This window comes from Nothoprocta perdicaria, unplaced genomic scaffold, assembly GCF_003342845.1.
Source record: "Nothoprocta perdicaria isolate Ctin4 unplaced genomic scaffold, notPer1 scaffold_17, whole genome shotgun sequence".
Taxonomy (NCBI): Eukaryota; Metazoa; Chordata; class Aves; order Tinamiformes; family Tinamidae; genus Nothoprocta; species Nothoprocta perdicaria.
Window position 1 is genome coordinate 5,518,186 of NW_020454871.1, and position 27,044 is coordinate 5,545,229.

General features: G+C 35.0%; 1 protein-coding gene across 1 annotated transcript in view; it reads right to left on the minus strand.

The window, feature by feature from the left end:
• Window positions 1-27,044, minus strand: part of THOC2 (THO complex 2) — a 37,608-nt gene continuing 10,564 nt past the window's right edge. Inside the window, exons 12-40 of the mRNA XM_026035932.1 lie at window positions 26,699-26,894; window positions 24,944-24,985; window positions 23,054-23,095; window positions 22,274-22,404; window positions 22,076-22,177; window positions 20,998-21,082; window positions 19,900-19,993; window positions 19,372-19,452; window positions 19,032-19,128; window positions 17,113-17,230; window positions 16,129-16,308; window positions 15,110-15,274; window positions 14,201-14,476; window positions 13,290-13,431; window positions 12,753-12,910; window positions 11,397-11,525; window positions 10,777-10,908; window positions 10,515-10,699; window positions 9,627-9,811; window positions 9,262-9,364; window positions 8,439-8,875; window positions 8,189-8,247; window positions 6,639-6,674; window positions 4,981-5,118; window positions 4,548-4,617; window positions 4,307-4,464; window positions 3,606-3,682; window positions 3,460-3,507; window positions 1-820 (exon numbers count right to left, since the gene is read on the minus strand). Of these exons, the coding sequence (XP_025891717.1) occupies window positions 3,480-3,507; window positions 3,606-3,682; window positions 4,307-4,464; window positions 4,548-4,617; window positions 4,981-5,118; window positions 6,639-6,674; window positions 8,189-8,247; window positions 8,439-8,875; window positions 9,262-9,364; window positions 9,627-9,811; window positions 10,515-10,699; window positions 10,777-10,908; window positions 11,397-11,525; window positions 12,753-12,910; window positions 13,290-13,431; window positions 14,201-14,476; window positions 15,110-15,274; window positions 16,129-16,308; window positions 17,113-17,230; window positions 19,032-19,128; window positions 19,372-19,452; window positions 19,900-19,993; window positions 20,998-21,082; window positions 22,076-22,177; window positions 22,274-22,404; window positions 23,054-23,095; window positions 24,944-24,985; window positions 26,699-26,894 (3,646 nt within the window). The 3' untranslated portion in view covers window positions 1-820; window positions 3,460-3,479. The remainder of the gene's footprint in view (window positions 821-3,459; window positions 3,508-3,605; window positions 3,683-4,306; window positions 4,465-4,547; window positions 4,618-4,980; window positions 5,119-6,638; window positions 6,675-8,188; window positions 8,248-8,438; window positions 8,876-9,261; window positions 9,365-9,626; window positions 9,812-10,514; window positions 10,700-10,776; window positions 10,909-11,396; window positions 11,526-12,752; window positions 12,911-13,289; window positions 13,432-14,200; window positions 14,477-15,109; window positions 15,275-16,128; window positions 16,309-17,112; window positions 17,231-19,031; window positions 19,129-19,371; window positions 19,453-19,899; window positions 19,994-20,997; window positions 21,083-22,075; window positions 22,178-22,273; window positions 22,405-23,053; window positions 23,096-24,943; window positions 24,986-26,698; window positions 26,895-27,044) is intronic.

Sequence of the window (27,044 nt, forward strand, 5' to 3'; positions counted from 1 at the left end):
GGTTACACTGGTAGAATTCAGCAGATAAAAAATTTTTTTGTTTCTTTTTTTTTAAAAATGTCATTGTGAAACTTTTCAGACTAAAGTTCAGCGATACAAAGCTCCTGTAGCTGTAATTGAAACTTACTTTATTTCAGTTTTGAAGAGAGCATTTCCAATTAATCTAAAAACATCATGACAAACAAAAGGTGTGGCAAGGGACAACTGAGCACAGGTTTAGGGTGGGCTGGAAGAGATGGGGTTCACTCTTTGTTTTTTAAACAAGTCAGCGTTGTACACATAATATACAAATAATCCCTAAGCATTGCATGAAAACAGTGCTCCCACTTGGTTCTTTTTCGTCACCGATATTAAAAACAGGCCAAGTAATAAATAAAAACTGAGTTTAAATGAGGTAAATTCAAAAAGGTTCAATAACTGTTTATTTGTGGTTTTCAAACATCTAAAAGAATGCATTTCAGATCGAAAGAATTACTACACTCAGGCAGTATTTAGACAACCTAAAGTGGAACTCTGTACAGATGAAACCTCATTTGCACTATGGCAACTGTTTGTTTGCAGCACATTGTGCTAAAATATGGAATAGGTAACACTTTCAGCCAGGTACTGAAAATAAATGTGTAAGAAACTAAGCAACAAGTTAAAATACAGTAATGTACAACTCAACAATTAAATCTTCAGCATGGGGAAAATAAAGCAGAGAACTGAATAATTTAAGGAGATGCAGATGGGTCCTCTTCATTCACAAATTTCTGTGCAATCTATACTCTGGAAAATACATTTCTGGTCACAGCTGGATATCTTCCCATTTCAATTTTACCTGCAATCAAGGCATAAAAAAAATTGCAATCAGATGATATTCAAAGAAGTACTAGACTCAGGGCTCAGCCTTCTATTCCATTCATAATTCAAAGAGTAAGGGAAAAATGAAATTATAATTAGTCATTCTCTCATTAGATCTATGTTACTCTTTAGCAAGAACTGCATTAGTGTAAGCATTGCATTGTAAGTAGTGAAACACTAACTAAAAGATACAAATAGGCTATCACTTGTCAAAGTAAAAGCTGATTTAGAATTAGAATCACTCAAAATGTTAGTTTTTTCTAAAGAAAGAAAATAAATGCAATCACTCAGCAGCTGTACATTAGGAAGAATGTTTAAAAAACTAACAATATACAGGAACATTAGCTTTCACAACCATTAATCAGAAAAAGTAGTTTTTGTACTTTGCTATGCGAATTATGGGACAGCATCAGTATTTTATGCCAGATGCTCCAGTTTAGCCCATTACACATAACTGGATGTGAATTTGATGGCAACTGACATTTACTAAGCACTTCTTTCCTTAAATCAGGATAAAAAAGCAATGAATAAACCTGCAATCAATCCACACAGATCAGGCAATAATGACTTTGGTGGACATAGGTCCAGCATAATCCACGATTTCTCTCCCGCCCTGAGGCCTGCTCCCAATCATTCTGTACAGCAGCATTTTCTATTACTTCAAGATGACAAAACAGCAATACTACTAAGAAGAAATAACCCCAACTCTTACTCTTTTTCTCTGCTATCAACCCCCTCCAAGGAGCACAAGTTGTCAGTGTGAACTCTGTTACCCCAAAACCCTCCACATATGTGCCCTTGGCTTCAGTGGCTGAGCAAGCAATATCACCAGGCGACACTCTCCAGATCCTTTTTTCAATAATCCCCCATTGCTCTGGAGGCAACAATCCAACTGCAGAGATCATCTTCAGATGACATGTCCGGGTGACCAGAACATTTCAGAATGTTTCTTCCCCTACTACAGCTGCATATTGGAAAAAGAGCTTTCATGCATTGTTAGATTTCTGTGTTGAAGCCAAAAAGCCTTTGCTATCCCACTAAAAGTTGTCACAAATGTTTTTGTTGCTGTTGTTGTTTGTTTTCTGACCTGACCAAAGCAAAATACTGCTGTAATTGTTGGTAGGAGAGTTTTTCAAAACATTCTTTTGTAAATGTTTTGTAAACCATGCTACTACCCTTTTCTCTTGAAAAATACTTCCCAATAACAAAACCGCCTTTCAGATTTGGTCTTTGTTTTAGTGAAGCTGTCAGATGCAAATGGATGAACATGAGATTCTGTCAAGATCTCTTTCTCCTTCAACAAGCCACCACAAGTGGAGTCAATTGCACAGTCCACAACCAATCCTTTCTCCAGTGAGTTTTCCATATAGTATCACCTAAAATATCCTGGTTCTCAAGGCAGGAAAACCATGCAATTGTATCACAAAATTATCAAGGTTGAAAGAGACCTTTGGAGATGATCTAGTCCACCTGCACTGCTCAAAAGCAAGATTATCCAGGGCAGGTTACTGGAGGTCCATGTCCAGCTGGATTTTTAATATCCTAAGAGACTGAGAATCCCCAACCACTCTAGGCAGTGACAGTGTTTCACCATTCCCATGGTAAAAAAAAATTATGTTGATATGGGATTCACAGTAAGTCATTTTGTGAAAGGCAGCAGCATCTTTTTTTAGATCAGCCAGTCATGAAAACAGGGCAAATTTTCAGCCTCACTAATTCTCTGCAAGAACTGAGACATAAAGGACTTGTGCACCTAATCTCATCTTCCCCTCCTCCCCAAGTGGCAAACGAAAGTATCCTTCCACACTCTGTCCGGCTGTACTGTAGTCAGAACTGTATTTCTTTGAGAAAACAGAGAAAGTCCAAAAAAAAAAAAAAAGGGGAAAAAAAAAAACAGGCAACGTTCAATGTAATTTCTCCTTGTGTTCACTTTGAGTGCTCACAGAATCTACAAACCAAATTTTCAGAGATTTATCAATTCTGAATATAGAACATGACAAAATAATAGATCCCCAAGGCAATTTCCAATAAGAGAGAGAAGCTCTTTTTGTATTTGTTGAACAGTCATTTTGATATTTTCCCAATCATATCTATTCAGTTTATAGAATGCAAAACTGTTGTTGCTCTGTGAAGAAAGACTGGTAGCCATGTGTTAACTCAAAAGTTACACAGGTCAGCTGAACTGATTTTAACTTCAGTGCAGCACTCCCCCATATTTTGCAAGTAATGGAAAATGAATTATTCAGAAAAAATGATTATATGCAAGAGGGGGTAGAGACGGAAGGGGCACCCTGTTAAAACTCAGTTTTAATCTTCATGTATTTTAAATGGGTCTGAAAAAGACTATCAGGCTTCAGTGATTCATCACTTGTTTTTAAATCCACCTTTCTTTGACCCAAAATTGTCTACAGCCCATTTTTTCTCTCATTTGGCACTTGCAAAACAGGCTTGAAGACACAGTCAATACTAAGGATGCAGAAAGTTTCAAGCAAAAAAAGAAAAAAAAAAAGAGAAAAAAAAGAGTATAGCTCCTTTCACACTCAGCCTGTTTCTATAGTATCCCAACCTACAGCAGCTATAGGACCTATCATTCAAAGGAAAGCATAAAAATTTTACCTTGGCTGGAATATTCTTCATTATCTGTGCTTGTCTGAAGATTTATGAGTAGATCAAGCATTAAGGATAAATACATTTTAGTACAAATAATTAAATGAAGCTACATTTCAGTATTTATCTTAAATGTTTTTGTGTTAATAGGATATTGTTTCTTCTCTTCTTTTCCTCCAGTGCTGTCTCGTTTTTCTTTCTTTTCTGCTTTTTCTTTATCGTGTCTTGACTCCTTTGCAAAAATATAAAGGGAAATAGTTTATTACTGTACACATTGTACAGTCTGACTAGAAAGATCATACACATTTGAAGTTTTAACTGGCCGCAGTAAATCTACTTAAAGAAAACCGACAGAGTGAATGTAATCGTATTCTATGATTTGAGATTTCTGTAACTTTGTCTTATGGTTTACATTAATCACTAAAGGTTTATAATAGCTGGACAATATTGTTTCATGTTTTACAAATATGGCTCTAAGACATTGCCTTTGTTTCACAAAGAAAAGCTGTGCTCATGTGCACCAAACCAGTGAACAGAAGATGAATGGCTCATAATAGTACCTGCTTTTACATATTTGCTCCCAAACTAGCTTGCAAATATACTTTAAATGTTGAATGCTCTTTTGTAATTTATGATTTTTCCTGGCAACTACCAAAAGTAACTATTCCTCTAATTTATCCAGTCAGAGCGACTGCTGAAATAAGTAGAGCCACAAGATTCCAAAAATTCCAGAACATTTTCCTACCCACTCACAGGCATCTGTGATTTAGACCATAAAAAGGCAACAAAAAAAAAAAAAAAAAAGACTAGCTTAATTGCTTATGGGGAACAGAAAATGAAACTAGTTTATTTTTACCTTTTTGCTGCCAGAGGAGCTCTTTTCCATCTTCTCTGCTTTGATTGAATCACCTTTTTCTTTACCTGAAGATTTCGATTTGTTCTTCTCTTTTTCCTTTTCATTTGAACGAGGAGAATCAGAAGGACTTTCACTTTTACTATGTTTTGAAGAGCCAGCTAAAAGCACAGCAGAAAGTCATGATTCACAATTCGCATCAATTATAAAAACCTTACACACACACAAAAAATTAAGTACATACTTGTCCCATTTTCTTCTTTGCGTCGTTTGGTTGAATCCTGTGGTACTTCCCGATCATTGTTTGAATGATCCTAATACCAAATAAATTACGCAAACGTTAGCAGACCAATACAGTCATATTCCAGAAGAAGCACTTCAGTATTTTTGAATACTTAAGAGATAACTGAATATCAGATATTCAGATAACTCAAAATATTCAGATAACTGAGTATTTTTATTGCTTAAAGTTTGTGGAGATTAATTTTGAAGAATAACGATTTAGAATGTATTAATATAAACTGACCTTTGAAATATTAACAGAACCAAAGAATCCTGACTGGATAACTTCTGCTTTGATAGGCTGTACCACCAGTTATTATTGTGAGAGTTTTTGAATAGAGAACTTTCCAAATATTTAACAACTTTCTGAACTAGTTCATAAAAAATTCACCAACCCTTTTTCGATCTTTCCTGTCCTTCTCCTCTTTCTTCTCTCTCTCTCTTGATCTTTCCCTTGACTTGTCCAAATCTTTCTTCTCCACTTCTCTCTCCTTACTCTTGGACAGTGTTGGAGTAGTGTGGTTAATGTAGTGCTGTTAAATCAAGGCAATATCATTGAAAATTAATATGTATTTCTAAATTTGTAAATGAAAGTCTTATTCTATTGTACCAGATCTAGCTCAAAGAACAAAATTAAATATTGGTACTATACAAACAATAAGTAAAAGACGCTTTCAATCTGGTCATCTATAAATTCATCTGTAATATTTTTCTCAGCACCAAACAAACAAGAACTTTTTCACTTAACTGGAACACTTATCAAGTACACACAAAATCGTTTACCAGTATTATTTGATACATCAAAGCAGTACTACTGACACAGGATGTGCAGATTCCTGGACTGATTTAGCACCTGCAATTTTGCCTGGAATGAACGAATGGAATCAGTTTCTTAAACAGGTTCTAACTTTTAAAGAATAACTTCAATCCACAAAGTATTTAAGCCAATACCTGGTGGATTTTTTGTTTGTTTTTAAATTAGGGAAGTACAGACTTCCGTGGTAAACCCTGAGCTTCAAAGGATAAAAGTAGCTGAAAAGAGAAGTTGTTTGCTCTGCAAGGTTCTAGCCTGCTATTCAACTCCTGTTTCTAACCAACTTCAATCTTATTTCAAAGCTAAACATTTTAATATATTCAGCTTTTTTTGGGGAGGGAGGAGTGAGGATCACAGAACTGTTAAGTGTAATACTTGACAAAATTCAAAAGCTCCTAAAATTTAACTTTTGACATTGACCAAAATTTCAAGCCATTTTTGAAGATGGAACGAGCTATGCAGGTGTGTTGATATGTAAAGCAAATTTAGCTTTAAAAAATACTCATCTAATTAAAAGTTGGGTTTTAATTTAACCATTTGAAACTTAATTTAACATGAGAAGAATGAAGAACAGAATGAGTATGTAAGCTATCAAATACCACAGTGGGTACAGATGCAAGTGCAAGACGTTATCATTTCCCAAACTCAAATAAATTAAATTTACAAGAAAATAAAAGCAATGGTTTACAAATATTATTTGAAACTATGTGAATTTGATCCACAGATGCTAGCATCTCATCAGATTTAAGTTATGAGAATCACAGGGTGCCTCCCCAATAAACATGGCTGACAGCAGAAATATCCAAATTGCCACTTCTTGTTTTTTTTCAATTGACAATTCGGGAACATGGTTTTGGCTAGTCATTTGGAAATAAGTAAAGCAAACATAGTACTGGCAGTTGTGCTTTTTTATTTCTACCTATAAAACTGAAGGTAAAATTGTGAACTCCTAAAGAAAATCTTGGAAAAAAAAATCAAAACAGCAGTAAATTCAGCAGCTATTCTTTGGACACCACAAATTCTCCTCGGTCACCTGCAGGCAGGAGTAAGCCTCAGCACAGCACAGAAGTTCTATGTATCAGAAATGGGTAAAAGAGAAAATAACAAAAGGGATGGGGAGGGAAAAAAAAAAAAATACAGGAATGGGATTTGAGTTCTCATGGGGTTTGCCATGAAATCAATAAGCTTTCTCAGCAACAAAACAACAGTAATCTTTGGGGGTGTCTAAAAGATTCAAACCTTTGCTGAAGAGTCCTTGAGTTCGCTGAGGTTGTCCTGTAGAAAATGAATGGAGATGACACGTGAGCTGGAATAGTTTTCAGAAACCAGAGGAACTTTGGGAAGCATGGCGGTACCCTCGAAAGAAAAAACAGCTACTCCTTCTGAAATAAATCTTATGTTAATAGTTTATAATGAACAAAACTAGGAATAGGAACTAAAGCATTTTTTAAAAAAGAAAGAAAAATGAAAGTAATCTGTTCTCTACGCCCCAATTTATCAATAAAAATATGTAAACTACAGAATTGGTTTATATCTAATTTCCATAAAATACTGAAAATTCATTCTCCCACCAAGACTTCTGCAAAAAAAAAAAAATATATATATATATATATAAATTAACCCTCAATTTAACTGAAGCACAGGTGAAATACAGGTTAAAAAAATGTAACCCATCTTCTCCACTTTCACTTAAATGTGGTAGAAGCCACTCTAGAATGACTTCACATTTCCATTTATAAAAATGGGCAAAAAGTCACCTGTTTCCTCAAAAATTATAGATATTTCTGAGTTCTCCAAAATGAGTCTAAACCTTTCAAGTAAATCTTACAAAAAAGAGATGTAATCTTTGAAAAAAATAAAAATATATATAAAAAAAGAGAAAAGCTTGTTTTAAAAGTTGGTAAGATGGTGAAGTTTAAAAGCCCACATAATCCATCACAGTGCTCTTGATGAAGTAGTAGTAACTTACAGTTTTACAGGTTCAACGTACTGCAAATTCAAAGATTCCATGAACATAGAGATGATTTAGAAATAAAATAAATATGGAGCAAGGATTGGCTACCCTGAGTCTTCAAGTAGGCTACAGCCACGGTTTTGTGCTGCGCTTGAATGCTTGGGGTTTCTCTTTGCTGGTTAGTAGGCTTGGTTGCCACATCTGGTTTTATCGTAACGCAGGGCTCAACACGGTGGGAACCCATTGGAAATAAACAAACCTCGAAGGGAAGGTAACAACAGAAGCTGCATGCGCACTGAATATACACAACTACAGGAGAACTGATCACCAAGGAGACTTTAAAATGGAACGCCTTTCAAGACTCCTCCTTAGAAGGCACATATCGGTATGATGCTCATCAAGAAGCCTGATGAATTCAGAGGTATTGTACATCCTGCATGATCCCGGAATCTTCAGTGCTATAGATTCTTCAAGAGAAGTGCAGAAAAATATGCTCCATTCTGCTGCAAAGACTCATTTGATTGTAGCTACCATTGCACTCCAAAAAAACTGACTGCTTAAAACAGAGGCACTTCTTTGTAAAAATTCTCTTGCAATTTCCAAAACTATTTACAAAATTTGTGCTAGGTCCTTGAAGCTTTATTTTGGTTAAAAATATTTTTCTAGAAAAAAAGACAGTCCGCCAATAAAGAAAAGGAATGCATTTTCTAATGCAATATAAAACCTCCAGTGGCTCTCCAGTGTATACTTGGCACAAAACTTGAAGGAAGTCGGATACTGGCATCCCAAACTTGTGAGCCTAACATGGACGCTGCCTTCCTCAGGCTATACTAACCTTTACTGTTGAGGAATGTGATGGAGAAGAATGAGTATCAACTTTGCGGCGTTTTAGTTCTGAAGGAAGAAAAGAACAACAGCATTAGTAGGACACAAGTAAAATACCTTCATTTTAAAGATGTCTAACTAGCAAAATTACTATCTACTATGCAGCCATTTGTTCCTCATCATCTCTAGCTTTTTTTTTTTTTTTTTTTTTTGGCATAAGAGTTATTTTCTAACAACTCAGTCTCAACATACAAGCTTACCCCTTTCAGATTCTGATGCTTCTGTTCGGGGAACAGGTGACTTCAAGGACCCAGCTACTGGCATCTTTTCTCCTCCTTTAGCATTTTCCTTGGATTTCATCTCCTTTGTTACATCTCTTTCTCTGGATGGCTCCTTTTCTTTCTCCTTTTCGGCAGCTGACTTTGATTCAATGTTGGTAACAATTGTCTTCATCTTCTCTTCTTTTGAAGCTTTTTCTTCTTTCTTCGCTTTTTCCTTCTCTTTTTCAGATTTTGGTGTCTTCTCCTTGATCTCTCTTGCTTTTTCCTCTTTATTTACCCGTTCTTCCTTCGGTTTATCTTTTCCATCCTTCCCAAGTGCCTTGGCCTCTGGAGTGGCAGCTGGAGTCTTGTCTTTTTTTTCTTTCTCTTTTTCCTTCCCACCTTTTTCTTTCTCATCTTTTTCTTTAAGAATTTTGCTATAAAAAGAATAAAAAGAGCAATTAACATATATGTAAAACTAGCTTTAGTCGTATCTCAAAGAGTTTCACTTAAAATGATCTCATATATCCTCCTGAAAACACCACTAGTCAGCCAGAATTTCTGCTGTCACATTATCAGAAGAGCAACAAGTGTTTTAATTTATTTAGTATTTGCTTTAGTTGATGTGGAATATATCTAACAATAGTATCTGCTTAGCACAGCTGCATATTTTGAAATAATTTTATTAACTAAACACTGAAGAAATAGAAACAAATCAGGTTGAACACAAAAGCAAAAAAAGAAATAGTCAGGTCACATTCAAGCATAATGCAACAGTTTGGAAGGAAGAAAATAAGGAATGTGGAAGACTTAAGTTTCTCACCTATTAGAAGCACTATTTCCATTGCTTGTTGTCACTTTTGGTGTAGCATTAACAGCTTTATTAACAACTTTCACAGCACCCTGAGATTTCTCCTTCAGTTTATCTGCTAGAAGACAAAAATGTTTCAGCAAGTGAGTAAGTGCTCACCGATTAAAATAAAAAAACTTATTCACGAAAGATCAGTTGCAAGTGATGGTTAAATAATAATGGAGAATACCGTCTCTGAATATCCCCTAAAATTATATATTTTCAAAAACATATGTTGGCCCTATTAGCTATCCCATTTAGAATTTTTAATTTTAACAACACAATTTTTCAGAAAGTTGTCTATAATATTAAACGAATTCTACAAAAAGCCACTTTACCAGTCTCCTCAGCAGTGCTTTCTTCCAATTTTGCTGTATTTATGGAGAGAGATGTAGGCATCCCAGCACCACCTGGCCCATTTTGTACTGTTGCAGCTACAGCATTCCTGGCAGGTGGGTCTTTGTGGTGGAATTCATTTTCAGGTACCATGTAAGGCTTCCTACTTTTCAACTGCCCAGAATAGCTGCAAGTCGCACAGATTGTTAAATATGCACAAACACAAAGCAAAAATATGGGTTGAATTTAAAATGATTTAACATAACAGTTCCTCTGTAAGTTCACAGTTTTCCCCCAAATGATAACGCCGTTTCTCGCCCTTCAATCACCTCAAAAACAAATAAAAACAAAACCACAAACACTCCACTTCCAAACCTCATCTCTCCAATCTCTCCCCTTCCTCCCCTACTCAAACACACACAAAAAACAACCTACTGACAAAACTTCAATTATTATAGCAATCTGAATGGGCCCTCCAACAAACACAGATGTTCCTGCATTCACCACAGCAAGATGCATAACATAATTAAGCATTTTAGTTTAACATTTTAGAACTGTATAAACTTAGACCAAAGACCTATGCACTCTGCATTCTTCATTTTGCTCTATCAGTAGCTATCACTGTGGCTGCACTATTTCTCTAGAATTAAGTTAAGCTCTTATAAGTGGAAATCTTTACTATTATATGTGCTTCACTAGAGTCCTGTAAAGGCAATTAACGATCATCCAGCACGAACTGCAAGTTTTCATTCACACTGCCAGCCCTGAGATGCAGGATAGGGTAATCTTCTGGTAAGGTAAAAATCAAATGTGTTAGGACTGTACAGTTCCAAGTCTTTAGAAGCCTCATGATCCACTTCTAATCACTTTCTTAAATAAGGTGTTGTTACCCCATAGCCAATGCATATAGATCAGGTCTCTTCTCTTTCTCTTCCTGACATATCTTATGTACTCTTCTTTCCAAGGCTTGGCCCAGGTTCAGCACTTTTGGATACCACGGAAGGATTTTGGTCAGCACAATCAGGATATTTCGGATGTGTGTATATTCACCTGTTTCAAGGCAGTGTACAGAAGCCTAGAACACAAATTAAACCCCATCAAGACTTTCTTCCATTAATATTCCCACAGACATGAACTTTTCAGCTTTTTTACCTTAGTTAATTTATAATGCCATTTGTGCACCACATGTCTAAAATTCTCATAATCCAGTTGATCAGCTTTATTTCCACCATCAAATCCAGTTGCCCGTAATATAGTGAGGAAGCCTGGATAGTTGCCACATTCCTACAGATGCATAAAGAGAAAAGTCAAGCGTTTTTCAGGAATCATAAAAATAAGAATTCAGCAAATATTAATATGCCTACTTCATTATTCTTTACAAATATATCTGACAAAATAGAAAAAAGAGAAAACAGAGAGAGGGAAGCTTAAATATACTGAAATATTAGCTAAGTTAGATAATGAAAGGATTCTTCACAATTTAGCTAACTTCTGCTGGGAATATCAGGAGAGCCTCCTTAGCAATTGAGGGAGCTTAACTTCAATTCTGATTCTTCACTGCTTGTCATAGAAGTCACATTTTACTTCTGAAGTTATACAAAATTATTTCTATTAAATCTATAGTAATTACAAAAACAATTTTAAAACCAGAATACCAGAAAAAAATCACACCTAATTTTCACTAAATCCATTCTTACTGGGCCTGAGCATCCAAGCGAGCATTATTTAACTTTTTCATCCATGAACAAAGATGTTTTAGCAACTCTACATACCTTTTCATATATGGTTCTGTCACTGTGCCATCTAGTCACGGTCTCCAGCATACAGCATAAAAACCTGCCATATCTACTAGCTTCATTTTCAGTGCAACTTGCTACTGTATATATAATATCAGAGAAAACCTATAAATAATAATAATAGTTAGCTTTGCCTTGCACAGTTAACTGAATTACAAAGCAAAAAGGCATCAGAACTTAAATTTCCTCTAGTCTAAACATTTGTTAGGCTAGATATTCAGATATCAGAATTCTGATAATAGAAATATCTGGAAACTGTGCCTCGTTTGATAAACTACATCTCACTCTACTCAGAGAATGCAGTAAGAGAGGCAGCCCTTTTTATTATCTACTTAACCTTTATCAAATTATCTTGGTATGCTCTCAAGACTTTTTCCACCCCAGCTTTCAGTCCTTTAAAATTAACCTGTAATTTAGAAGTCTACCTACTTCAGAAGTCATATCTTAAAAGATACCAGACCAACTATGAACTCAATGTTCATAGGAAGAGTATCCATCCTATTTTTTACAAGACAGTTCCACACAAATCATTTCAATCAAAGCTCACAGTCCAATTTGTAGTAACTGCACAGAAAACTTGTTAACTTGTTACTATTAAGAAACTAAGTGCCTGAGGGATTCTGATATCCCAGAACTGTACAAGCACTATTGGAGCTCAATCCATCTTGCAAGAGTCTTCCATCTACACTCATTTCTTCATCCTCCACAGGAATGCAAACAGTGAAAAAAAGTCTGTATTGCCAACATCTCTCCCAGGTGCCCTGTTTGATCCAGAAAGTCTGTATGCTGCTGCTATCAAAAGTGCTCATTGTGGCACCCTGCCTATACCTTAATAGGGAGAGGACAAATTTGTCCTGTCTCTTTAGCACTGTACACTTAGGTCCCAAGACGATCACTGTTGGGGGAAGCAAAAGAAAATTTCTACTGGAGTGGAAGGGCACACAGTTGGAAAGGGAGGGTAAATGAGGTCACAGAAATGCAAACTACAGAAAGGCTGCAAAACATTAATCTGGCTCCTGTGACAACTGAGATTTATATCCCTCTAATCTACAATAGATATAAATATTTCTGCTTTGAAATCCTCAATGAGGATAAACCAGGATTTTTTTTTTTTTTTGAAAATAAACCTCCAAAGCACAGAGAAGTCTGGTTTGTACAAATCTAAACCCAAAAGGGAACTTCTGATTACCATGTAGATTCTGCTATAAAGCATGGGTAATGAATTTGCTGAGATTTCTTCAAGGCAGGGCAGTGGGTAAAAAACACCACTCAAAACTATTTTTAAAGACAATAATTTTATATATATACACACACACTGTTCCAACTACTTACTCTATCATAACAGAGAAGTGTGGAGAAATTAGGTGTTTTCTGCTGATGCACCAGTTCTACAAAGTGAGCACAATAAACTGCATCGATTGCCGAAAAAATGCAGCGAGGAAATATACACAACTGCAGAAACTTTGTGATAGTCTCATTTTTGGTAGACTCTTAAAAAAAAAAAAAGGAAATTAAGAGGAAAAAAAAGAGACAGCAAATTAATGGGTTAACATTCATCCACATCTGTTTATATTCTAGAGGTGTATAATCTTACTAAAAAAATTAAACCAGCTAATGTAAGTGCAGTATCTAAAGGGTATCTGCACTGCAAGAGGTAATCAAAGCATCTCCCTAAACAAAGAATAACAATTACTCCACATTCGAAGTAAAACTTCCAGCCTGAAGGTAATGCCTCTTATCTTGTGCTTCAACATAAGAGATCAAACTCCAAAACCAGTATTTAAAGTATCAGTCTATCACATCTCAGAAGCTTTTAAGTCTGGGGATGGACATAACTTAAAAATCCACAGTTTTTCCCTACACACTCACTTGCCAGAAGCCAGTTATCCTTCTCCAGTTTCAGTCTCTGCAGGACCCTCTGCACATGTTCCAACTGCTTCTTCTCCTCCTCAAGAAGCTTGTCCTGAAGAGCTGTACAACGTTCTTTTTCTTTTTTCTTTTTGTTTGGAGGCTATAAACATATAAGAAACTCGTTCAACATTTGCTATAGATAAATCCCTGATAATACCACGAAATACATGAAAGGCTTTCTTTTTCACTAAAAAGTAATCTAGTAATCACCTAATTTTACCTATGAACATCAAATGATTAAAGTCAAGATAGAAGTGAACAGCTAAACTAGAATACAGACACAGCTAAGTATCTGTTATTTCCAAATAGCAGATTTTGCAGAAATTTTAAGTGTGTGAAGCCACTGGTATTTTTAATATGAGAATTTTCAGGAAGAGTCAATCCAGATCAAGTGAATACAGAAATTCATAATGGATGAATTAGTTTATTATATTTAACCTCTCTGAACGGACCCACTGGTTTAGAATTAACAAGCTTTGACTACCTTACTCTATGAGAAAACAGATTTTAGAACACAAAAATCACAAAATGTGTGCATAACTTCTACGCCAGCAAGGACAGAGCTTTCCCTGTAGCTACAGTAACAATATCACAACAAGCAAATACTACATTTGTTTTCTTCCTCAACGCTAAGGAGCACATACAAAACATAATTTTTAAGTCTTTGTTATTAACTATAACAATATCTATCACTATCCAAAAGAGATTAAGCAAGCCTGCAGAATTCCATTCTGAATACCACCACTATGAGATGGTAGTAGCAACAGACAGTTGTTCTACCCTTTTTCAGGGTTACAATCACCTAAGATTCAGAAAGAAAAGTCTAAGTTAGAAAGTTTAACATGGAACACGAAGTGATACAAACATACCATTTCCTGATTGTCATCTATGGCTTTCATCTGAACTTTAAGTTTATTCACTTCTCTGTCATAGCTACTATGTGGAACAGCAAGGTCATACATTGTCAGAGACCAGAAGGTAGCATAAAACTGAGGACTGATGTCATCCCAGACTTTCGGAAGGTGCAGAGAGATCACAGCATCATGAACAGGAGCCATCACCAGCTCACATGATGTAATGTATTTGTGAACTTTGTGCTGCTGTTTATTTCCCTTCTCAGCTTTCTTTAGTTCATCATATTTCGACTGTGGATTAAAAATAAGAAATATAAAACTGTAATCTCTATACACAAACAAATAAAACTGCATAAAATTCTCTTGAAAATATTTCTAAGTAAAAGTCCACATATTAAATTTTATTTATGCACATAAAACACTAAAGTCCCACAGAACTTTTAATATTCATCTACATGGGACAGATTTGATCTTCATTGATCCTGCTTTTTTCAATGTCATCTGACACTGGCAAACATTTTATTACACTAAGTAAACATTGCTGTCAAAGTTAAATCTACAATGTAGATTGTTAATTTCCAACAATTCCTGTCCTAAGACATCTGTCTGCAGCTGCAACACTTTCCTCCTCAGTAAAAAGGCATCTAACGCACCTACTAAAAACACATTTGTAGGGAAAAAGTCTTGTCATCATCCAAATCGGATGACTTCATCGACTACAATTTCTCTCAGTTGTGTAGATGTTGAAGAGTAGGCTGTATCTTCTATAAATATATGGCATATTTGTTCCAGTCTAGAGCTTATTTTTCCTGACGTAATTCTTTTTAAAGAGCCAAACCTAAACTTTAGAGGACTCCAACACACATAGTGATAAAGCACAATACTGCAGCTCTAAGAAGGAGATAAAGAAGAGTTTTTACTTACCGAAATATGGTGTGCATACATGGGTCTTGAAAGGAAAAATGCAGCGTCATGAGGTGTGTGAAACTCATTACAGAGAACATCAATAGAAGGCACTCTCTTAATGTAATCCTCCGTGCTCAGATTGGATGCTAAAAATCCACCAAATTGTACCAGGGTGTCATGGCACTGTATGTTAAAAAAAACAAAGTTAGAGGACAGTTCAGAAACAAAGAGGTTTTCTGTTTTTTTTTTTTTTTTTTTTTTTTTTTTTTTTGACATACATTGCAGTAAGAACTTATTAATGCCTAAACATTAGTTTTTCCAACAGGGAAAGAGATGCTAGGTTTTCCCTATCAAGTATTTCTGTCATTCAATGCTGACTCAACCAGCACTGAGTGTGTTTTAGGTGCGCTCAACCTGCACCTAAAAAACCCCTGCAAAGCCAGCAGAATCGAGAGCATTCTGTTCCATTAAAATGGAACAAGTATCTATTTTCTAAGAAGCAAAAGTAAAGAAAGGAATTCAGGATGCTTCCTTAAGAAAAAAAGAAAGTCAACAACGAAACAGAAAACAACATAAAAATATAAATCTCTGATGTCCTGTAACAGATAGCTTTCTTACTTTATTTGGACAACATGTCAGAAGTTTTACCTTGCAAATATTTAATTTCAATTATACTTTCCTTAATTTTATATAATCATTGACATATGAATTTTTGTTGAACTGTGTTATCTGCTGTTAACACTAAGACAGCAACTTAGGAACAACGCAGGAATGTGGGAGAACAACAACAACAACAATTCACACCAAATTCCATCTTCAAATTCTTTCAAACCCTGTACAGGCAAATTGTACAGGTACAATACATGTAAGAGACGGGACCTCAAATTGCACAAACTAGCCGCTTACTGCGTATCTAGGCCAATTTATTGAGATCATTACGTGAAATCACTGCAAATGGTTTGCCAATTTTTATCTACTGTACCGATACACCACAACTGACCAAACAAACGGTTCTTGCAAATGCATGCTTTGCTTACCTGATCATACAGTTTTCCCACAAGCTTCAGATGTTTTTCTCCTCCCTCTTGAAAGATCACACCATTTCTCTGTTGAGCCATAAGCAAGCACAGGGGAAGGGCAAGATCATGGTCCAATAATGCATCCTTCAATCTCTGAGAAGATTTTTTTGTGTTCCTGATCTGGCCAAAGTATCCACCCTGCACAGTAGAGACAAACATCCTAACTTTAAAAAGGGTGCATCATAAATAGAAACTGAATATATGCTTCTGAATGAGGAATTACACATAAACAACCTTCTGTCTTTCAAAAAAGCTTCTTTGGATCCACTACTGTGATTTATCTATATAGAAATAACAGATAAGAAGTCCTGTAGGCAATTAGTCCTCTATGCTATTAGACCTTTATACAACACTGTGAAGAGTGACTCTTCAATAACCACATCTCCCAGAAGTATTTTTACATCCATGTTTAGAGCAATATTAAGATCACAAGTGAAGGCATCCTAGAGTACATGAAACTGCACTTTAGACCTAAATTTGTTGCCATCTGCTTCAAGTCTCTTCTGTTTAACAGAAAAACTTCAGATTTCAGCACCAATTAGATATAATCATCCCCTCAGAGAGAATACATAAGGTCTGTGATGCAAAACCTGTAACAGATTTAACCACTAAGGTGGTATTTGTGTTACTGCACTCAACAGTGGTGCTACTCTCAGAACAAGTCCTGCAATAACAGGACTACTATAACAAATACTATAATTTGCATTATTGAAGAAGTTCATAAATATGGAATACTGCAAAGCACAGTAACTATGGCTCATGCCAGTTCATTCTGGCCGCCTGCCTGCAAGGCCCTTGAGTTCACTGCATGACAAAAGCAGCAGCTTCTTTTAGTGTGTTGACACAACTTACGAATTGTAGCAAGCAGTAACTACCATGAAGTTACTAATCTATCATTAGCTACTAAACTATCATTAAATTACTAATTAAACATGAACACACCTCAGCTTTTAGTTGTTCTCCACCAGTCATGGCTTCCAACTGTTCCATTGTCATTTCTTCAGTAATTTCTATGCCAGCCATTTTTTGAACCACCTCTTTTAAAATAAGCAAGTCAAAGCTGCACAGAAAACAAAAATGTAGCAGAGCAAGAAAATTTGTGTAAGAAAATGAAGCTGGAATATTCAATATACAGCAGAATACAACTACAATGTGTATTAAGCCAATTTAAAAACAAACAACACTAAGGAAGAACACACAATTAAGATGTAACTCTCATGTTGAGTATACGATGGCTTCTTTCCTGCACGTGAAGTTATTACTTAAAAGCAATGCAGCCCTTCAATATCTGGATTTCAAAATCCCTTTGCAGAAGCAATACAGTATTGCTTCTAGAAACAGTGAGTGTAGTGCCTTTAAAGAAAGCATCAAACTTACCATGAAATAGCAATTGCTCCTTTATTCTGTTTCTACATACTTCACACTGTGTCTACCTATAGAGCTATTTCATCTATTTTATCTACAATGAATATAGAATTCTACGGAAAAATTCTTTCCCCTTCCCTCTTTTGTCCTCCCTGTGCTAGAATTGTATAAAACCTTAGAAATCTACTGTCAAGATCGGTCTGTCTTATTTTAAACGTCTCCTCATCTGAAGTCTAGCAAATTACACCATGATCATTCAAATATGAATTCTGTAGGACCTTTTGAAATCTGTGACCCATGTTAAACCAGTTTTGACCTATGCCCTCCAAAGCGTAATTTTTTATTTATGCATTTGGATACTTATATTTTTCTAACTTATGCTTTGTTAGATTCCTTGTTTTACCAGACACAAATATTCTCCATGTTCTGTTTAGGAACTGTATGATTTCAGAATGTTTTATAAATAAAATATTCCTGTCCTATGGAACAGGCCACACTACTAAACGCACTACAACCTTAACATCCCAAATATTAAGGTCATATTTCAAAATAATTTTATTGTTTCGAAATAGTTAATAGCTTACTACTTAATACTGGGCAAATACAAGAAACATAACTTACCTTTCTCCTGTAGATCAATGTGATTGTACCATCATCAGAACACATAACAAATTGGGGACAAGGGAGCACATGAGACTGAGCGTCTACATTGCAGGGAAGGGAAAAAAACTAGATTTCTCAACATGAATACCCTGAAGCAACATGCTGCCTTCTCTCCATCGGTACCACCTGCCTTTCAGCAAGCAGAGGGGGATTCATAACAGAACATATCATAAATCAGTACTCACCCACATAATAAAAAACATCCATTCAAAAATAAACAAAAAATGAGAGAGAAAATAATAACACTAAGTGGTAACAGGATAGGACAATGGAAAAAAAGGAAGATTCAAATTGTAAAGCTTGTTTTTAAAGTTCTGAATAAATGATTAATATTGATGTACTGAGGAACAATTCAATGGTCGTTAAATAAATCAAAATATTTCAAATAACAAAAACAATATTGAAGATATTTCTGCAGAGAAGACATTGTGATAAAGAGTAAACTGAAAACTGAAACAATCACGCCTTCCATCACCATGAATTCTTCTTTAAGTAACGTACGGTAGTTTCTATGATAGTTTTCCAAACAGGCAGGAATCTCCCCCCACCATTCGTCTGGTTGGTTAATACAACTAGCACCAGAAACATCACAGATAAAAACAGTATTTCAAAAATATACCATCAATACACAATGAGAGGAAAATTCACTAAGTGTATTAATCTTCCTACAAATTTAATTTCTTAAACTTCTGGGTAACAGACAGGGAGTTTTGTCACTGCCAGAGTAACTACACAGTGTCCCTAGAGTACCCTTCTCCCAGAAAAAGAAACATCCAAATACTGCATTTCACATCATAAAAATAGCTTATACAGAATAATTGTGCAAGACTTGCCTTTTCCCAGCTTTCAGTTGGTTTGCTACATACTGAAGTAAGCCAGCAAGCTCAATCGGGTATTTTCGGAAAACTGCACCACAAAAGCTAGCCAGACCTAAAGCAAGAAGAAACAGCTATTGACCTAGCCCCATGCAGTATTCAACATAAAATAAGCAGTAATCAAATACACATGGAAAGTCAGTAATATGTTTTGTACTACAGGAAAGATATATTCTTACTGATTAAATTTACCACCTCCTTCCTTTGTTTAAAAAATTAACTAGTAGATCAAAGTATTGCAGACCACAGGAAAGGTGGAATACTTTAAACATGAATGGATCACAGAAAAAATACTAACTCTGTAGCCAGCTTGAGATCGTGGTGTCATCATGCTTCATTCTCTCCTTCTCAGGATTTGCCAGAGCTTCAATAATACAGTCTTCAGTAGAGTTAAAGCAAACATTCTCCTCAATCTTTTCACCTTTAGAATTTGTAACAAATGAGCATAACATGCAAATATAGCAATAACAGGAGAATGGACCCAGAAACCAACAGCTATAATATAAATAAGTCATAAAAGAAAAGGAAACATAAAAAGTCTTACCTCACTATTTATAGGTTACTAAGCCTCCAAGAACAGAATGAAAACATGGCAACAGCTAAAAATAAGATAGAGTTTTCAAAGTGCCAAAGTGGGGAGAGGTCAAACAGAGAGAAGCTCTGCATCTCAGAAAATGATCAAGATACTTGTAAACTTCACTAAAATATTTCTAGCAAAAAGTAGCAGCAAAAGAAAACAGTATTTACAGAAGGACAGCAGACATAATCTGGAATTAAGCTACGTCTGGCACTGTTATTAACTGCATTAATTAACATGAAAGGATACATGCCAAGACATCATAATTCAGCGAAGTGAGGTATTTCAGTGAATCAACAACTGGAGTTATTAAGTTATCATACTTCTGTATTTGTGATAAAATCTGAAAATTACAAAAAATGCATTCAGTATTCAGTAATAGTATTCTATGTTATCTTTCCAATGTTTATTAAGCTAAAATAAAAACCAAGTTTGTCCTCAAGTCCTAGACACAACATTTTTCATAATTAAAAAGAACATTAAGCCATTTCCAAAGTAAGAGAGACGCATCCATCAGTGAAACATGCTCTAGTATGCAAAATAGTTCTATATTAATATTTTTCTTTAAAATCTTTACAGAGGCTTTAGTTTTTAAGCTATGCTAGAATAAAAATCACTAAAACATTTTATTAATATTATAAAAATAAACTAACAGCAGTAAATTGCTTAAGAGGAATTTTCCGTGGTTAGCTATAATAAAACACTACAGAACAGCCTTGCTTTTCATTCTCATTTAGCAATATGAAAGAGAACAAAAATACTCTGTATTAATCCAATTTAGCTCTTACTGGAATATTAGTTACACGTAATTAACATCTTTGAAGCAATATTTAGAGACCAATTCAGCAATAATCAAGAATCACATCTGTAAATAAGATGGAAATTCACCAATATGCTTCTACAATTGTCAGGCATTTTATAATACCATAAAAATTTTGGAAAAACTCCCCGAATTTTTAATTTAGTTTTCACCTAATGGACCTTACATATAAAAATTTCTTCTTCAAACACGCCCACAACTGCCCCCAGCAGCCTAACTTGAATTTGTATGATCAGCACAACACTGCATACCTTTGGGTCCCACCTTAGCCATGACAAATTAAGTGCTTTACTCCCACACAAAAGTAGATACAATTTTCAGGGCAGACATGCGGTTACCCAACACTTATTGTAATGTTTGACATTTCAGATCTGTGTTTCTACACTAACAGAGAACCATCATACTTTAAAACTATCAAAGTGTCAAAAACAGTGATTTTAAAATTACCCTCTCAAAGACTACAAGTTACCATATTTAAATAACTACAGACAGGCCCTAATAATATTTAAATACGTATAATTACATACATAATCAAATAAAATTGTAGGATTGCTGTGGCTGAGTTTTCCAATTTGTCTTCCAGAGGGTTTTACATTTTCCTTCGTTAGACGCCTGTAAAAGAGAATATATTTTATTGCAACAGATTAACTTATATTTGTGTGTTCTGTTCATTGGAAAACATTGCCAATTTCGTCAGGTTTAATCTCAACAGCACTCCCTACTAAAGACACCAGCTTAACAGCAAATCTTAAGTCAACGTGCACACGGAAACTGCATATATAAACACTAGGGCAGAATACGACATTTTGGCACGTTTAGCTTTACTTATTTCCAGATCACAACTCACACACAGGTATAATTTCTGTTTCAGTGATTGAATACCACCACAATACCTAGTATTTTGTCAAAAACTTCTATGAAAGAAGAATCTACTGCAGAAACCAGAAATAATGTAAATTGCCTATCCCAAAACTAACAACATAATCAAGAAAAAGCACTGTATCTGCAATAAATAAACAAACAAAAACAGTCTACGAGGGTTATTTGAGAGAAAAGATCACATAGGGCTTCTTCTCCCCCTCCCCCCCTTTCTAATTATCAAGTCTAAAACAAAAAAAGGCAGCTTTTAAGTTACCACCACAAGCTTCAGTTAAAAATCCTTCTTGGGAAAATTTCTTTTGCACTGCCATCCATATTTTAAAACTTAAATTAACAGTGCATATTATTCAAACATTTAAAGTGTGGAGTTAATCTTAAAGAAAAGTTAACTTTTTTGGTCTATGCTAGCATGTAGGAAGTTATAAGTGATTCATAATCACCTCTTCCAGTAAGACAACTTATCAGCAACCACATACCTACCACAGAAAGGTTAGAGTTTAACCAGACTTGGTCTTCATAGATAAGCCAGTGGTCTTTGCTGATAAGCCAGTCTGCACCATTACTTATGAGTTTTTAAATCATAGTGCATTGATAATTTTTGTTCATTAAATATTAATAAAATAATTGAGTCCAAAAAGGAGTACTTTTGCAAAGTGTTTCTTCCTTTGGTGACATTAAACAGAGTAAGTTACATTTGATAATTTCCTGTGGAATGTGGCAACTTACTTCATAATATATTTGGCTCGATCTATGGTTTGAGCTTTAACTTTCACTAGAAGAGGGTGACTGTTGTACGTTTCATTCTTCCATTGCCCATAAAGACGATACCTTGAACGATTTGAAGCAGAAAAAGGAAAATTATTGTTTGTACTGTCACCTTGAGAGACCACTCCCAGAAATGTAAGCAACAACTATCCTACTCACCGGTACTGGTATGGAAAAGTTTTGAACATTCCCCACAGTTCTTCAGACATGCATGCATTGCAGTCCATCAAAGAAAGGGATGGAAGCAACACTTGATCGGTAATACTCAACAAGCAGCTAAATAAGATCTCCTGAGATAAAAACAAGAAAAAAGATAACCAATAAGTATATCAAAAGGAAAAACATGAATGAATTACACATCTTAATAGACCAATAAAACACAAATAATACAAATTTTTCCTCAACATTATGACATCTTGAACAGCAAGAAAAATCTAAGAGAGCATAATATATCACTGTAATTTTGCCAGCTAATTCTTGGACAACGTATGCTGCCAATGTTTTATTTGTCTGCATAAAATCCTTGCGAGAAGCACTAAACTTCTCAGCAAACTGCATTCATAACTTCAAAGAATTCACAGGAAAAACAGATATAGCAGTAGGAAGGGAGAAAAAGTAAAACATGCTAAGGAAGTCTATAGGGAGCATTTGGTAAGATTCTTCTTGGGAAGTAATTTTTAAATATAAGGTTACACAGTCTAAAATAAAAACTTCTTTCTGCAAAATAAACTCTTTCTTCAAAAGACAGGAACAGTAAAATTGAGAACATTTTACAGGTTGAGTTCCTCAAGCTTAATTATAAAAAGACTGCCATCCTACTGAACAAATACGAAAGCACTCTGCAGGAAGAATGAGAGCTCTTAAACATTTTATGGCCAAAATAGCACAACTCTGTATATTATGGTCATTTTGGGGGTTGAGTGTCTTTAAGAAACTCACCATTTTCTCTTTTTCTTCTTGTTTGCTTCCATCAGACTGAAACTGTAACAAAGATTGTCATGTTAACTATAGAATAATCAGCAATTTTAGAATAAAACTACCTCAGCAAAAGCATGAATCTAAGGGGCTACATGCCAAGTAGATGTTTAATTTTCCAGATTTGTTAGCATTAAAACTGTTGCAGGCCCAGTGAGTGGAAATGCACCTCCAAAACTAGACACATCCTCACCAATCTTCATCAGCAGCATCTGCAGCAGTGTATTTGCTCCTAACTCCACATGCTGCAGTGCTCTCATGTATTTCAGATAACTCTTCTCCTCCTGGCACCTTGTTCTCTTAATATCTGCTTTTACCATCTTTGAACTTTATATTGGACATAAATAAGCCTCATCCAGACGTACCGTGTTTTATCCATTACATCATGCAACATTTGCAAAACTCATATGAAGTTTTAAAATACTTTTCATAATGCACTTAAGATCTCCATGGATGAAGTCAGACTTAAAATATTATGTCACTTCACTATTACCTACCAAAGAATATTACATTCATTTTTATATCTAGCACATGTGAAATCCTTGTTCTCTTGCAATCAAATTGCCCTCTTTCACTTGGCCCAGATTAAGGAACTTTTTTTTAACCAAGTGAAATTCCTAAGTAGATATCAATATCATGCATTATAACTATATTTTTTTGCCCAGAAAATACTGGAAAATATACCAACTGAATTAAATTGCTTATTTAGAAACATTCTAACAATCTAAAGACAGATCATCCTGCAGGATGAAGCATTTTTGCTTGAATATCCTAAGGAGCTTTTAAAGCAATGCACAGTGGATTAGATTATTCTCAACAACATGCATAGCTCATGAGAATACTTGACTGTTATGAGCTCTGATTTCTAGCTAAACCTCTGAAAACTGATTGCTTATAATCAAGACCAATGATTTAATTTTCACAAGAGCTAAAGAGGGAATCAAAAAAGAAGCTTTTTGTTTACATCTTTTTCCTGTTTTTTAGGCACACTTGTTTTCAGCTTGACAAATAATAAATACATCACCCAGAACTGCATCTTGTGCTCTACTATGGAGCAGAAAATGCCAGAACTTCCACACGCTCAGCAATTCAGCAACAGTAACTGCTGTGCTCTGCTGTGATAATAACTTGAAGTTTCTGGCATAATAAAAGCACAACATTCATCAGAGTTGGTAAGATTTACTGCTAATAAGCAATAGACAAAACATAATGGCTACACAAATTATCTGGTAAATCAGTAAGCACTATTACAATTTCTCAAGCATTTCTAGAATCAAAAGTATTAATACACCGAGAACTATCATTAGGAGTAGAATCAACACAGAAATAGTAATTTACTTTTCTTTTAAACAGAAATTCAAACATATAATGAAACATATTGCTTACATATATATTGACCTCCTCTGATTTTTTTTGAAATATGTGCAAAACCCAAAATGTCAAGGAAATATCTTATTACATAAACACATTGAATTTTCTAAAGAGAGAGAAGCCATATTTGGTATTCAACTATTGAAAACCCAATTACCAGATATATTATCAACTATATGTCCAGCTTTCTCTCACAATAAAATCCACTCAAATTTTCAGTTCTTATCATCAAATCACTCCTTTCCTCTCTTGTTCCACTCACCGTGAAAAGCATATTAAAAGCCTATACAGCAAAGTGCACAGTATTTTAAAGTTACACTTGAGCACAAAAGCTGCAGTGCAATGTTAGTAGACTAACTTTTAAACTACTGTATAAGTTAGTCACTTCCAGTTATAAATATTTCTTGTGTTAAATGTAACTTTTACCACTATACAAACAAGCTGATAGCAATAATGCATTAAAAATAACTTCCCCTATGTTACCTTAACCACTCCGCCACTGAAGAATTTCTTCGCAGTTCCGACCTAAAGTAAATAGCTAAGATGTTGCTCATTCTTGTCATAAGCACATTAAGCTATCATATTCGTGTACTTAAATAAAACTACACGATATTCCTAAAACTAAGTCATCTACCTTTTACTGTAAGTGTCCATGAACAGAATCTCTCACAAACCCTCAGTAATTTAATTGCACAGTAGCCCTGATACTCTGTTGCTAGCAGCAAAGTTATAATCTTTATCATTTCCAAATTAAAGGCACTGTCAATACAAAATATTGCATCATTCAAATACCAATCTTCTAAGGAATCAACAAGTAATAAGTGTGATAAGAAAGTAGGAGTACCAGCTACAGGTAGGTCTCATAGCTTTGATACAGAGGTGCTAAGAAATTATACTCCTACAATCATTAAGTAGGTGAAAGAAGGACATTTTTTATAATTAGCATGACATTACTGTAATCAGTACTTGGAAACCAAACTTAGTGCAACTCCTGCCACCTGACCATTGCACATTATAACTTTAGTGCAAGATCAAAATCATTCGACCCAAATCCAAAAGTTTGACAAGAAGCATCTTCAGTCCCCAGACATTTTTAGTTCTGCATCACCAAGTATTGCTGTGTACAAGAGCACCCCATCAAGTGTGTATGTTCAGAATTCAAATTTTGAACTTTCAAATATTATTTGTAGTTGAAATTGAAGATATTTGATGAAAAAAAGCTGTAAAACACTCCCCCCTATAATTCACCTCAACCAATCCCTTCAATTGTTTTGCTGAAAGAAAATGAGAAACAGAAACTAGTGATTCCCATCACTAGAACACCACCTTTATCTACCCTGAATGGGGGGAGGAGGAAGGAATAAATAAAATTTGCTAGTCAAATAGCAAACTGTCAGAAAAGCAGCAGAATGCAATTCACTGGCCTCAATCTGAGCAGTTATTTAAATTCTAACAGAGTTCAGAACACAAGCAAGTTCTCTTGCAGTCTTTTAAAATGGGTCACGCAAATGTCCTTCAAAATATATATAGGAAATTATGATCAATGATTACAACAAATCAAGAGGTCATTTCATTTTTAAGGACAGCTAACTTTAGGGCTTATAATGAAACTTAAATCTCCACAGTGAAATCATTACAGTAGTGACTGGTCATTGACACAGTAATGATTGGTCATTGACACAAATTCAAAAATAGCAGCATTTTAACTGGAACAACAGGGACACCCCACCCCCTACTTAACATAACATATGAAATAAAACAACAGTTTTATAGTACTGGATCTTTACCAGGTTCTATTCTCTATTGTCTTCTGCATCTAAAAAATTTACTTTTCCATGTAATTAATATCTCACCTTCATTTAAAAACAAAAAACAAACCACACACTATACAAGTATAATGTAAAAATGTTATAATAAAAGATGCTCATAAGTGGGGACAATATGGAGACTTTAACAAGAAATTAGTTACTGCTGTAACTTACCATTTGGAAACCTGCTATTCTTAAGTTTTTCATAAAAGCATCCACCCTTCACTAAAAAAATGCTTTAAGAACAATTTTGCAGAGTTTTTCAACAGTTTCCATATTTTTTGTAAATTTTTTCATACAGTTTTTTTTCAAATTTTCATACAATTTTTCAGTTCCTCCAGTATTTGGATATATTTTAAGTACCATTTTCTGACATCAGGAGGACTTAGATATTTCCTAATTTCAAACAAACCATTCTGATGTTACCTACCTCTTTCATAAATGCTTTTCCAAGGCGCACCACTTTTGCGAATAAAATGGGATCATGGGAAAGATGAGGTCCAAGGTAACAAAGCATGTTGAACACTTCCTTTCTCAAGTCCTCAAAACTCTCTGCTTGTTTTGGTGCTCTCTTGTTTGGCAAAGGAGGAATTGGTGACCCTTTAGCCCCTTTAGGTACCCCAACCCTGAAAATAACATGAACAAAGTTCTACATGAAGTGAATGTGAAAGTCTCTGAAACACATCAATGCAGTTGAGCTTACTAGCAAATTAATGTTTACAAGTATTATGTAGTTTCCCCACATTTAACAATAATGTTTCTACTCTTTGCTTTAC